The sequence below is a fragment of the Acartia tonsa genome, chromosome 9, assembly GCF_053477335.1.
Source record: "Acartia tonsa isolate MP-2025a chromosome 9, ASM5347733v1, whole genome shotgun sequence".
Classification (NCBI taxonomy): domain Eukaryota; kingdom Metazoa; phylum Arthropoda; class Copepoda; order Calanoida; family Acartiidae; genus Acartia; species Acartia tonsa.
Window position 1 is genome coordinate 45933803 of NC_137268.1, and position 13301 is coordinate 45947103.

Consider the following 13301-nt stretch of genomic DNA (forward strand, 5'->3'; position numbering starts at 1 on the left):
ATTAATCATTAATTTCTGATAACTATAAGTGTGGTAAAATTACTTTCAAAAAAGTTCTCATAAAAAAAAACACTGTATTTTACACTTTCCTTTAATAAAAAAATATGTTCCCTAATTTCGTTCTAATTATTATTTTATAAAATAAATAACTGTTTCTTCAAAAAAAATTTTTGGACAAAATCTATTGCAACGTACTATTCTTGTTTTATTTGTAGCGCAGATACTTTAAAAATAAGTGACACTTGTAAAGATTTGTATCATTTAATGTTTGTGCATACAAACTAACTCTTTTCTGATTCTATATAAAACTAGTGAAGCACAAAAATATCCAACTTTGAAAAATACATGATATGTCGCTTTGTATTTCTTTATTCTATACGAAAATGGATTTATTATTACTTAAATCTTACACATGATCATCATGTAATCTAATAAAGTGAAATTTGTAGCTGGATAAGAAAACCGATCCCCCCATCAATCCCCTTTCACCCATGCCCTCCCAGCCTACTTGATGAACGAACTGACCAATAAGTGTTGGCCATATTGGCAACCTAAATTAACGACAATTTTTTCCCTTGTCATAATATCCACTTGTATTCTTTATACATTTATGCGGATTACAAAAATGAAACCTTACCTGTCCAAGGCTATTGTGTGGCTGGCAGAAATAACGTCCCAGGGAGCTGGTCTCTACGTTTTCCAGGGTGTAATGGGATGAGGTTGATAAAATTTGGGAGTCTCGTCCCTCTTTCCACCATCTAAAAGAAAAAAATAGCATTGATTTAAAGAAAAGAGATGTTTAAAAAGCAAATGCACCCTTTTTTGTACATAATAAAGATTTTGGATTTCAAAAGAGACACATAGACAAAAACCAAATAATTATAAATCTTTCACAACCCAATTTAAAAGGAAAAAGTCTACTTTATCATTCAAAAATAAATTTCTCTTAGTGAAGTGAATCAAGTAAAATAAGCTTTGTCAGTTTAGTCAATTTTAGCCAGACCTAACATTTTTTTTTAATTAAAAAATTATGTTTTTAAAAAAATATTTAAGTTAAGTCTATATATTTGTTTTAAAGACACCCGAAAAAAATTGTGTGTTATGTTATCTAAAAGTGTAGATTTTGTGCCAATTTTTTCATTAATTTGATTATAATTTCTGATAGTGGAAAAAACTGGCTGGGGCTAATTTTGAGTGGCAAAAAATATTAATTGATTTTAATGATAAGCTTATTTGATTGATTTTTTTTGTAACAAAGCTTATATTTTAATTATTCTAAACAAGTTTTGTATTCCAGATACTTCATTTCGTATTTCTTTGTCCATTAAGATCTCAAAATGGGGTCAATCATCAGAGAATTTATTTAGAGAATTTAAAATACAATTGCAAAAAAGATGAATAATTAATTTTATCAATAATAGTTATAATTATTTTTAATGACAGAAAATAAATGTTTTAAAAAGTAAATTCATCGGTATATTTATATTTTGTTATCAAAAACCTTTTTATACCACTTAGCAGAAACCATTATGCACATTTTTGATGATGGCATGTCTTTTTAAAAACAAAAACTATGCAACAAAAACAATCATGAACAGTTATGTCCAAGAGTAAAATTTAAGTTGGCGGGGGGAGGGGGAAGATATATCACCCATTAAAAGGCATATCAATAAAATAGATCATTGAATATAAGAATTTAATTCTGATTTTGGTAGGGTAGATTTTATTTTATTAATGCCATTAAAATTATATGTACTTTACAAAAAAGAATACTTTTCTGATTTGTGAAAAAGTTTTAATACTTATTTGCTAAAATGTTTCAGAGGTTTTAATGTACATATACATCCTGGTTAACAAGTAGCAGAGAATTAGGAAAATAATAAAGGCGACAAAAAAAACTGCCTAAAACCATCAACAATAATTTTTCATCTGTTTCCCCTTTTGGCGCAAAAGAACAGTTTTTAATCAAAGACTTTTTTTTACATCTTTTAATTTGCGACTATGCACTGGCCTTAATAAACAATTTACAACAAAAATAATGAATAGATATCTTTGTTTTCAATTGAATGAAAATTTGAATTAGGTAGCCTGATCAAAATATTTTAAAGACTGGCCCTAAATGGTTATTTGCTTGATTAAAGTATGGTTTCAAACAATACCATACCCACTCAAAACACAAGTCTACAAAAACACTGACTCAGACTCACACACACACACACACACACACACACACACACACACACACATACTTATAACCCTTCCCTTCTGTATTTAAGGATATACAGGGATAGGTTGTTAAAAAATAAAATGTACCCCTCCCATCTGTTCAATGTTTTGAAATTTACTAAAAAAAAAACTCAAAGTGCCTTTGTAAAGCACAACCTCACCCACACATATTTTTTAAACAAATTGAAAATAAGGAGAAGGAGCTGAAGTAGTTTTTTTATTGTTTGGGTATTACTTTAGGTTAGGTTGGGTTTGGTTAATTAAGATAATGGATAGCCCTGCAGGATTAGAGTACCACAGGTACAGGCACCATTAGAATTAGAAAAAAGCACACCTCACTATTTTCAATATATTTCAAAAAAAGGAGAAGGGGGGGGGGATCAGTGCTCAACAGACACTTCAATGGAAAACATCAACATCATATTTAAATAGGGAAGTTGTTTTTTTATTTTCATTAATCTGTCCTTTTATCCTGATTACTATTATTTCTTTTGAAACAATAGAGGTAAAAGACAATTATAAGACAATTTTAAAACTTTTGAATATGGTTTTCTTTTACAAATTAAATGACGTTTTACTATTTATAACATTATCATTATTATCATTAATAGAGTAATTGTTAGTGTTACTATAACTTTTTTGCTTTGAACCTTGTTCATCTAATTTAATTTAAAAACGTTTTTAACCCTTCTAAAATATTCTATTATAGACAAACAGACGTGCTTAAAGTTATTCCTGAAGTCATTTTACTTCAGAGGTTTGAAATTAAACTAGCTGGCTAGCCAGTGCTGAATTTCTACTGCAAAACTAAGGATTTATATGCCATCCGTCCTTTATTTCCATCTCTAACTCATTAATTTTAATGACAAATGAATTTCAAAGCATTATCTTATCCTCCTGGAGGACAAAATTTAAGCTGCAAAATATTTTGAGATTTTGAAGATTTTCTAATTTAATTTTAATTATGAAAATGTAAAAATATTTTTGCCGCTCCTATCTCTATCTTCAATTCTTATTATGCAGCAAAGATAATTTAGAATTTACAGTGTCTGTCCATAGAAGAAGAATTTAAGAAATAATGCATACAGTTAAGTCAAATTTTAGATTAATGTACAAAATATTTAGATTGTTTTAAGTTAAACTTTTTTTATGTAATTCTAGAATTAAGAAGGTTTTTTGCTATTCTTTGATAAAATGTTGTTATCCTTGTTTTTTTTCTTTATCAACAGAAAAGCGATTGAAATTTGGATTAAGACTAAGATTAAGAAAAAATTAAAAGATTATTTGTAAATAATTATAAATTGGGTTTAGAATAAAAAAATCGTTTACTAGTGATGTCCTGTCCTCGACTAAAATAAATAAAAACTGCCCAAGACATTAGTGAAGATTCCCTGTAAAGGATTATATGTATAATTGATTCAAATCTTTTGATGCAGACAAACATCCTAATTCTTTTAAAGATAAAAAACTAAATATTTTAGGAGAATATTTGTTTCTGTTCTGCAAGATTTGAGTTTAATTCCCATATTAAAATTTCAATTATATTCGAAGAGTAAGAATGGCCAACAAAAATACGGGGCTAACAAAATAAAGAAAAAAGACATTATCCCTTTTTTTTTACTTTTGCCACCTTTAAATTTTTTTCTCTCACATTTTTTGTTTCAATAATGAGAGGTTTTAACAGGTAGAAAAAATTAATGTGAATAGTTTTTTTTCAGTTTAACAAAATTTATAAAAAAAAGGGCGATAAAATAAGAAGGTCTTTTTCAAATATAGGGGAAATTTGACATACACAAAATCCTAAAGTATAAAACAAAGAAGGTTCTTATGGGTATAAGAAAAAGCGTATAGAAATTGGTGGGTTTTTGGTCCATTTTATACACATACACACACATACATTTACACGGATGGGGTAAAGAGAAAAATTAGTAGAACTGGGCAAGTAATGATTTCTTAAGGAAAATAAAAACAATATTATCATACATGTGTAAGCAACATCAAACAGAAACTCTTTGAGATTAAAAAGAACTATAATTTACAACAAAATTACCCTTTCTGTATATTAAAATTAGTGGTTGAAATGTTGGGATGAAACCATTCAAAATTCAGCAAAAAGTCACGAAAGTTGTTAGGCCAACAAATAAGAAAAAGTTATTATTATCCTTTGGGGAATAGTGTAAAAATCAGCCCAATGTCCCATCCTCATTGGATACAAGACAAAACTATAGAAGCTGCGTAGATATTGCATTGTTAACGATCTTTTTTTATGGACTTTCAAACTCACATATGATCATAATCAAGTGCTACTATACCAAATAATCAAAAATGAACTTTGAATTTGATAAAGAAATCTAAGGCTTTATTTTTCAACAAATGTTTTTCTGTATAATTATCAATGTCCGAGCGTCTACACGCAAAAGTTTCAAGTACTATAAAACCGTGTTATGTAGATGTTTCTTTCACAAACTTTTTATTTCTCAATTCTTGACGCAGGCAAAAAAGTCCCTTTTTCAACCTTTCTGAAATTATTGGTATTATATCATTTGCTTTCCGTCCAAGTAATATCTATCTGTCTGTATGTTTTTTCATTAATATCTCTATAATGGCTGGAGCAATTTAATTATGCAACGGAGAAAGCTTCTTAATGGTTTAAGGAAGGTTTTCAGCTCTATTTTTTGAGAAATTACCAGGAGTCTTAGGTTCAAACTTTAAAAAACTATGGCTAATCAAACAATCAAACAAAATACAAAATTACCATTCTGTAGATTAAAATTATTGGTTTAAAAGTTTCACACTTCTAAAACTTCCAATCATGATTTAACAAAAGTACCTAAGGTTTTAGGCCCGCAAATGAGAAAAAGTGTTTTTTAGCTTTAAGTACTTTTTACACCCTCCCAATGAAATAAAATTAAAAACAATCAAGTATCTAAGATAAATTAATTTCTATTGTTCCATCCCTGTATCAACTAACATATAAATGTTTTTGTTAAAAGTTTTTGTGATAATTGAAATTATTGTTACATGTTGGGCAAGTGAATAAGTGAGAAAGGCGACGTATAATGGATTTATGAATACTTGGATATTACACCAGATTATCATGTACTCTAATAATGTGAAACTTGAAGCTTGATCAAATAACGATTATCCCATCAATCCCCTTTAACCCCTCCCCTCCCCTCCTACTAGATGAGCAAACTGAGCATTACAAAAGTCAATGCTAGGATCCTAAATTGACGACAATTTTTGCCCTGTTATAATACCCAAGTATATTCTACATCCTCTGGGACGGATAACAAGAAAACGAGGAAGAATACGTTCATAGTTTTCAAAATATTAGATTCTGATAAGGATAGGAAAAAAGGGAGATATACAGATAAAAATAATCAATACATGCAATTGCCCTCATGTTCACTGATTTTAGGCATAGCATAGAAATGTAAAAATCAAGATAAAGTTCCCAAATTGTTAGTATGAAGAAAGAATTATTTATAAAATTTTCTAGTCTCTAAAATTACAGATTTACTTAGAGAGAAGCTTCGCTTTCCAAATTGATTTCTATCCAACACACCTACAATTTTTCTATATACCTCTCACAGGAAGAAAAATATTCATGGGAGTAGACTTCAAAATTTTAAAAATAATCTGCAATTTTTACCTGTTTAGATAAGGTAATATTTGTTTAATTATTTCCCCCCCCCCCCCGCCATTTCTATACTTTAACATGAAATTGAAGGGGAAGACTATGGTCGACAAGAGGGTGTACAATCTCAATTGTAATAAACAAAATTACCATTCTGTATATTAAAATAATTTATTAATAAGTTTAGTCCATTTAATTAAACCCAAGACTTTAGATTACAATGAAAAAAGGGAGCACCTGTTTTGAATTTTAATTAAACACAAACATTTCATGATTAAAAATGATTAATTGTACATAGACATACGGAAAAATTGAGCTATAGAGATGCTATTCCAACAACAAATATAATCTTTTCAAATTTTTATGATACAACGCTTAAGCAACAAATCAAAGACATAGACAATTATTCAATGAAAAAATCATTAAATAGCAAAGCTGTAACTATTTTCTTTATTGGAAATTACAATATTGAGAAAAACTAACCATATTATAATTCTGAACATTAAATAATCTTGAAGCTTTTCTTTGACTCAAAATTTATCTTAATACTTTTGATAATTTTGAGGATCTAAATAAAATTTGGAGTGGAATATTGTATTGGTATTGCTACGCTGCTTATGGGTAAAACTATCCCTGTGGGTGTGAATGGTATAAGTAATGCTTGTTCATGCACAAAATTTTTAAATAACTTTAAATTTATTGAATGTGTCATCTTTGATGCTTCCCTAACTTTGCATTTTTAGCAGCGAAGCTACTCTACTCTTCTCTTTGTGTTAGTTTGTCGGTAAATCAACTGTTTTACTTTTATCCAATAAATAAATGTTATAAGGTGAATAGAGAAAATGACATAAAAAAATGTTAAGAATCTAAAAGGTAATTTTTCAACTACATTAGTTTATTTAAAAATAGTACTTTCATTTAACTACCAAAGCACAAACAATGGGTCATGCTAGCCTGTTCAGAATAATCTACTTGACCTTTCATTTAAAAAAAAAGGTTTAAAATGTGTATTTTTCAAACTGTTATTTTTATGTTTTTGCAAGCCATGAAAAATTTCTTTGTTTATGTTTTTTTTTACATTTAAAATTACATTTTTTAGCATATGCTAGATGTCATTGTTGTTGTTTTACAAAGAAAAAAAAGGATAATTATGTACATAGGTAGTACAGCAATTATTCAGAAATGGAATATGTAAAATAGGGCGGGTTCATATCGGAATTAGACAAAGAGGGGATATGCAACAGATAAAATTAATCTTAAAACATTTCTGACCGAAAAAGAATTAAAAAAAATTGAGTTTTAGAACGCGACCACTAAAAAATATATTTCATTACTTATTAATATACAAAGACGACATTAAAATTTTTTTTTGAATCAGAACTATGGCTTCATGGTGCTCCCTGGAAAGGCCTTGAGGAGCTGAATCAGGAACTTTTGTCCGTTTCAAAATATCTCGTTCCTAGCCTTAGAAATCACTAAAAAAAACACAATTGTTTAAGTTTTATTGAGAATTGTCTAATTTATAGAGGTTTTTTAGATTTTCTCAGGCTAGGAACGAGATTTTTTGAAACGGTCAAAAGTTCCTGATTCTACTCCTCAATGCCTTTCCTGGGAGCACCATGAAGCCATAGTTCAAATTCAAAAAAAGTTGACTCCCATTTACAAATAGCTATACAATTGAATGTCTGGTCGTCAGCGGTTTTAAGACTTAGGATAAATTTTAAATCATCCAGAGGTGTAATATACTCATACAAATCATTTGCAGATCCCCGCTTTGGCCTCAGAAAAAAATGTCCAAAATCGACCCACCCTAATGTTAAAATATTTTTCAAGCACATTGGAATCAAATGCAGTATAGATAGACTTCATTTTATTTCTTTGAATGCATTGTCTAAATGGGACATTTAAGTTTGAATATAAGCAGTTTTCTTTGCGTTATCTGCAAAACAGAAGACAATTGCTCATGCTGTCGGTAACTCTGTCAAACAGACGGACGGACGCAATGAAATTTCTTATTAAAGAGTAGCTTTGCAATTAAAAAGAAAATTTGCTAATGTGTCTAATTTTGTTGTCTTCCAACAATATTTTTAACAAGGATGACACCATTCATAAGTAACGAGCAGCAAAAAATCATGGAATAGACAAACAGATAAAGGTAGTTGGGCATTTGTTCAGTTCTCGTAATAATGCACAAAAAGGAAATCACGAAACCTTAACAATCAATATTTGACCGACTTTCAGACGGACAAAATAATGTTTAGATTAAAATTGCATATGTCATAGGAATCTTCACTAAATTTCCAGCTGTATATCCTTAATATCAGTCATAAAATCACATTTCCTCCAACGTGTTACGGACTGACTGACGTACAGCCAAAGTTAATTATAAAGTAGCTTCGCTACTCATAAAAACATGCTGCTTATAAGAACATTGACTGATGTTCAGTAATTTTAATCTTAAAATATTTGTGGACAACGAAACCTTATAAAGAAGAAAGTATAAATAAACAAAATTAACTATAATATTGAATCATTTCTGTGTTTTGGCAAATTTGAAAGAATCGAAGATTTTCATCTTTTTATTGGTTTTCAAAACCCTTTCTTGTTTAGCAAAAATAGCTACATTATTCTTTAATAAATGCCTAGCATAAAGGCTTTTTTTTTTTGGGGGGGGGGGGTCCTGGGAGTCAAACCAAACCCAATTTTTAAAAGGACTTATGAGAATCTTCACTGTAAAGCAAAACCATATTGGTTCAGCGGTTAGCAAGATCCTTGCGTACAGACAGACACACAGATCCTGTTACTTGATCATAAGGATGTACAAAACAAGAACATACCTATAAGCAGGGAGCGGGAAGCCTTCTGGTTCCGCCTGGCAGACCAAAGTAACGGAGCGACCGACCACGGCAATGGCCGACTCCGGCGTGATACTCGCCCGTCCCGGCTTGTGGCGCACGTTAACGATGACACTGCTGTTACTCTCGCGGCGGGTTCGTTCGCCTGAAAATATATAGCTTGTTATTTTCTCTATCATCTATATATAAAAATTTCTCTTTTTTTCTCCTCCTTTTTCATCTTTCTTACTCCTCTCTCTTGCTAGTTTTTTCTCTTTATATTTCTCTCTCTATCTATATATCTTTATCTTTCATTTTCTCTCTCTCGCTCTTTCTCTTTCTATCTATATCTATCCTTTCCTCTCTCTATCTATCTACTATATGTATTTTGTTTTTCTATTCATCATTCTTTATGACTATCTTTTCAAGTTTTTCTATTCTATCTTTTTATATCGATCCTTCTATGTATCTATCTATGCATACCTCCTGTAGGATGAATATAATTGAATGCTGTGCAGACATACTCGCCACCATCATGGGCCCTCACGTTGTTAATCTCCAGTACTGGTCCCTCCCGCTGGAAATCTGGATCTGATACCTTCCTCCAGGTGTTACCTGCAACATTAAAAAGGTAATTTTACTTCTGAAAATTATTGGTTGAAAAATGTAAGCGCCGCTAGATTGAACCAACTAAGCAAGATTTTATATAACTATCCAAAATTTGAGTCAACTAAGGGTAAAATGAGTTTTTTTAAACGTATATGATTTACCCCTTATTTCCCTTACTTTAAAAGCCCAAGCCTAGAATTGACTATTTAGATTAAGATGGAAGATCAATTTATCGACTAATGCCCTTTCCCCGTATACCTAATATTAATTCAACCAGGTCTTTTACTAATGTATATTAAGTAGTAGTTAGGGGAAAACAAAAAAGTCACAAACCCAGTCAAAGACGTAACCTTATCCTTTAAAAACTTAGATTGTGGGTTTCAATTGTTTCCAATTCATAAACATTGAAACAAAACTTAAAACATGAATTCAAATAAGATTATTATTTCATGTTCAATGAAAAACATATGACTATCTTACCACTAATAGTTATTTCTCGCATCGTATTATAAACAGCTTAACGCGGATATAGAATGTACAATTTTAAGATTAAAACCAGTTTTTTTAGCCCCGAGGTGCCGAAGGCACGGGCTAAAAATACTGACTTTAATCTTATGATTGTACATTTTATATTCGTAGAAAGCTGGATATAATACGATGCTAGACATAGTTTTTTCGTATGGATGAGAACCGGTTCTTATCCACCGGATTCGAACGAATACGAGAAAAGCTTTTATTTCAACCTGTATTCTAAAAAAACCTATGGTGTTTAATTTTTGTCGTGAGCTGTTAGGCATTTTAAAATGAAAGTAAATGTAATCTTAATTGTTTCTTATCAGCGGATGTTTTAATGTTTTAATTCACTTTGCTGCAGAGAAAGAATTACAGACAGACGGACGAACAGACAGACAGACAGATAGGGACATTTCAACGCATACTATGTTAGAGGTACCAGTATTCTGAAGACGATTTGTATACTTCTAATTTTAGTGGAGGATATGATTCGAATCCTACATAAAGCGCATTTTATATAGTTCCTACTGCTTTTAAGTCAGGAGCGTGAAATTTATTTAAGCTAATTAGTTGTGAAACGGGGGTTATAATGTTTGTCCCATGAACAACTGAGAAATATACTTGGAGACAAAGTATTTGCAATAAAATGATAGAATGCGTTTCTTCATCTCATTAAATTTATGTCCATCTTCTATTTACACTATTTTAATAATGAATGACTGTTATATGCATATAAAAATCATTCCTTTCCAGTCTTAATCTACATTTCACATAACATTACATTTACACTGACAAACATACAGACGGACAGACATATTGAAGATAGTGAATGAAATTTTAAATGAATTTATCCAGTCTAATTTATTCTACCCAGCTACCTACCTATCTGTGTCTCTCTCCTCGGGACAATTTTTCAGAAAAACAAAAGATATTGGCACTAGTTTTAGAAAATGGTCGTTTTGATCCACGTCATAACTAAAGATATACAATATTACGGTATGAAATAGAATGTGAAATATTATGTATAGCTACTAATACTAGAAAAAAGGTCATTCAATCTAAAAGTTGATTGTTTGTTGTAACAATTAAGAGATTTTATAGATAAATAGACGTCAAATGATATCCAACCAAAACAGAACCTGTTTTTTGTCTTTGAGATTCTTTATATTTGTTTGTCCTAATATTTGTCTCTGCGTTTTTGAATCTGTGTATCTGTCCCAAATTATCCCTAGGAACCTACCACGTAGAAATTTTGTCTGCCCCCTGCCCTATCTACAACCCTAATTCACTTTCATTTAAAAAGAACCCTATTATTTTTGAGGATAGAAAAAAACTACTGTGTTTTAGGGAAGTCTTTTTTTGGGATAAAAAATAGCTTCCTATTTCTTCCCCTTATAGTTTTATTGTATCAATTAAGCAAATTGACATTTATTTATTAGAATAGCGTTATGTTATACAAGTTCCTTTTGTAGATAATAATTTCTAATAATAATAACAATTATGCATTTGTGTTTTTATTATCGGCTTCCCCCTAATTAGAAAATAGCCTGAAACAATCCCAAGACTAAAGTTTAAATAAAACAGTCTAAAACCACCATGGGACCTATGGAAAGCCTTCCTTACATGGAGAACTCAATTGTTGAGTAGTTAAATGTTCTCAACGGACAAAAATAATAGCTCTTATTATTTTATTTCATAGTATTGTTAATAATACATCGATAATGCGTCAATCATGACCACTTTTATCAAACGTAATATTGTACCAATTGCATTTCGGATCAAGTGCTATAGGTTAAACACTTTTCTGAATCTTTCATTGATATATTTATATTCAAAATGTACTCAAAAGCTATGCTTGTTTTGGTCTGAAAAGTGCTTGTTTAAAAATTGTTGAAAACAATTGGACGTTTGAATAAACCCATTTAAAATTTAGCCAATTATATTATTTTAACCATAGACAATGACATGGTCAGACATTCTATATTTTAATTTATTTAAATAATAGCATGTTTGTGTGCTTATTTCCTTTTACTACAAACCTTTTGAGCCTACAAATAAAGGAATATGGTACAGGCAAAATGCGAAATAAATCTAAAATGATATTTGGGAGCAGATAAAAAGGTCGTAAATTTTACTGAAAGTTGCTCCTAAACGAAAGCTGAAAATCTCGTATAAGTTTCGTGATTTTGACATTATTATTGTAAATGAAGGTTTATTACGGTACTTTTTACTCCGTTTTTAAAACTTAAACTTAACTGTTAATTTTGCTGAAAATCTATCCCTAATTCTTATTTTAGCAGACGCGAAATTACTCATGAATGTAAAAATGTAACAAGGATGACAACACACAAAACACAGGATTTATTAAACGGCATAATGAAAGAAAGGAGACAATAATAAACTTTAAATCCGACTGGTACATTCGTTGGCCTTAAATCTGTTTGTACTTGATCTTGATTGATTTGATCAAACTGGCAATTTTTAACTCTATTCAACTGGCAGGGGTAATTTTGTTAATCACTATTGGGGATGTTCATGAATTTATCATTCATTATCGTATCCCTTAAGATCCCTAAAACATATTAAAAAAGACAGTAAAAGGCCATACAGACAGACGAACAGCGTATACAAAAGAGCAATGCTCAAAAAATATGTCTTAAACACTCAAAAATCTCTTGATTGACCAATTTTAGAACTCGCTTCAATTTCCCATTCAAGTTATATATTAAGGTAGGCAATTTAAGCCTACGCTCATTTCTTTATGTTGTAAATTTAAAATAATGAAGTAAGTTACCCAGTAGATCTAGGATTCAATCTAAGATCCCTAAAAGTTCCCTATAACATCCCTAAATCAACTAAAACAACTAATTTTTATACTTTAATAAATAACTTTGACAGTGTATGTTCGTTTGTCCGTCCGTCTGACAGTTTTGTCCGTCTGTAGTCGGCAGAAAAGATAAAGAGTTAAATGATTCGTCTGAAAAATTTCGCCAGTGCACATTGGTTCGAATATGGACAAAAGGATAAAAAAAATTAAGGATGATTATTAAGGTTGCAGCTATATTTTTATAAGAAAATAAGTCAGCTTTGATAATGCTTTCAGTTTTGACCTTGGCATAACTAAAGATGTTAAAAGTCTTTTAATACAAAATGTCCGACAAAAAAATTATTTATGTTCATTTTAAGCCAATGTGAATGTCAGGACTATGTCCAGACGAACATACAAACACACAACCTATCACTAACAGGTACAGATATTATGATTAATAATTTGTTTGGATTTAAGATTGAAAAAAAATAAACTTTAGTAGAAATAAGCAGGGATCTAAAGGGTTAAGAAAATGGCCAAAAATGATGTACATCCCAATGATGATACACAAAATTAACTATTGTGTATATTACATTGGTGGTTAAAAGGTTTCGACACTCAATTTAATGAACTAACGAGTAAGAAAACGTTATCATAAAACTTTTGGGAC

General features: G+C 30.3%; 1 protein-coding gene across 1 annotated transcript in view; it reads right to left on the reverse strand.

The window, feature by feature from the left end:
• The window catches only part of LOC145329059 (cell adhesion molecule Dscam2-like), a 219139-nt gene that overhangs the window by 25949 nt on the left and 179889 nt on the right, over positions 1 to 13301 (reverse strand). The window contains exons 13-15 of the mRNA XM_080173079.1: positions 9184 to 9315; positions 8704 to 8866; positions 638 to 758 (exon numbers count right to left, since the gene is read on the reverse strand). Coding sequence (XP_080029205.1) covers positions 638 to 758; positions 8704 to 8866; positions 9184 to 9315 — 416 coding nt within the window. The remainder of the gene's footprint in view (positions 1 to 637; positions 759 to 8703; positions 8867 to 9183; positions 9316 to 13301) is intronic.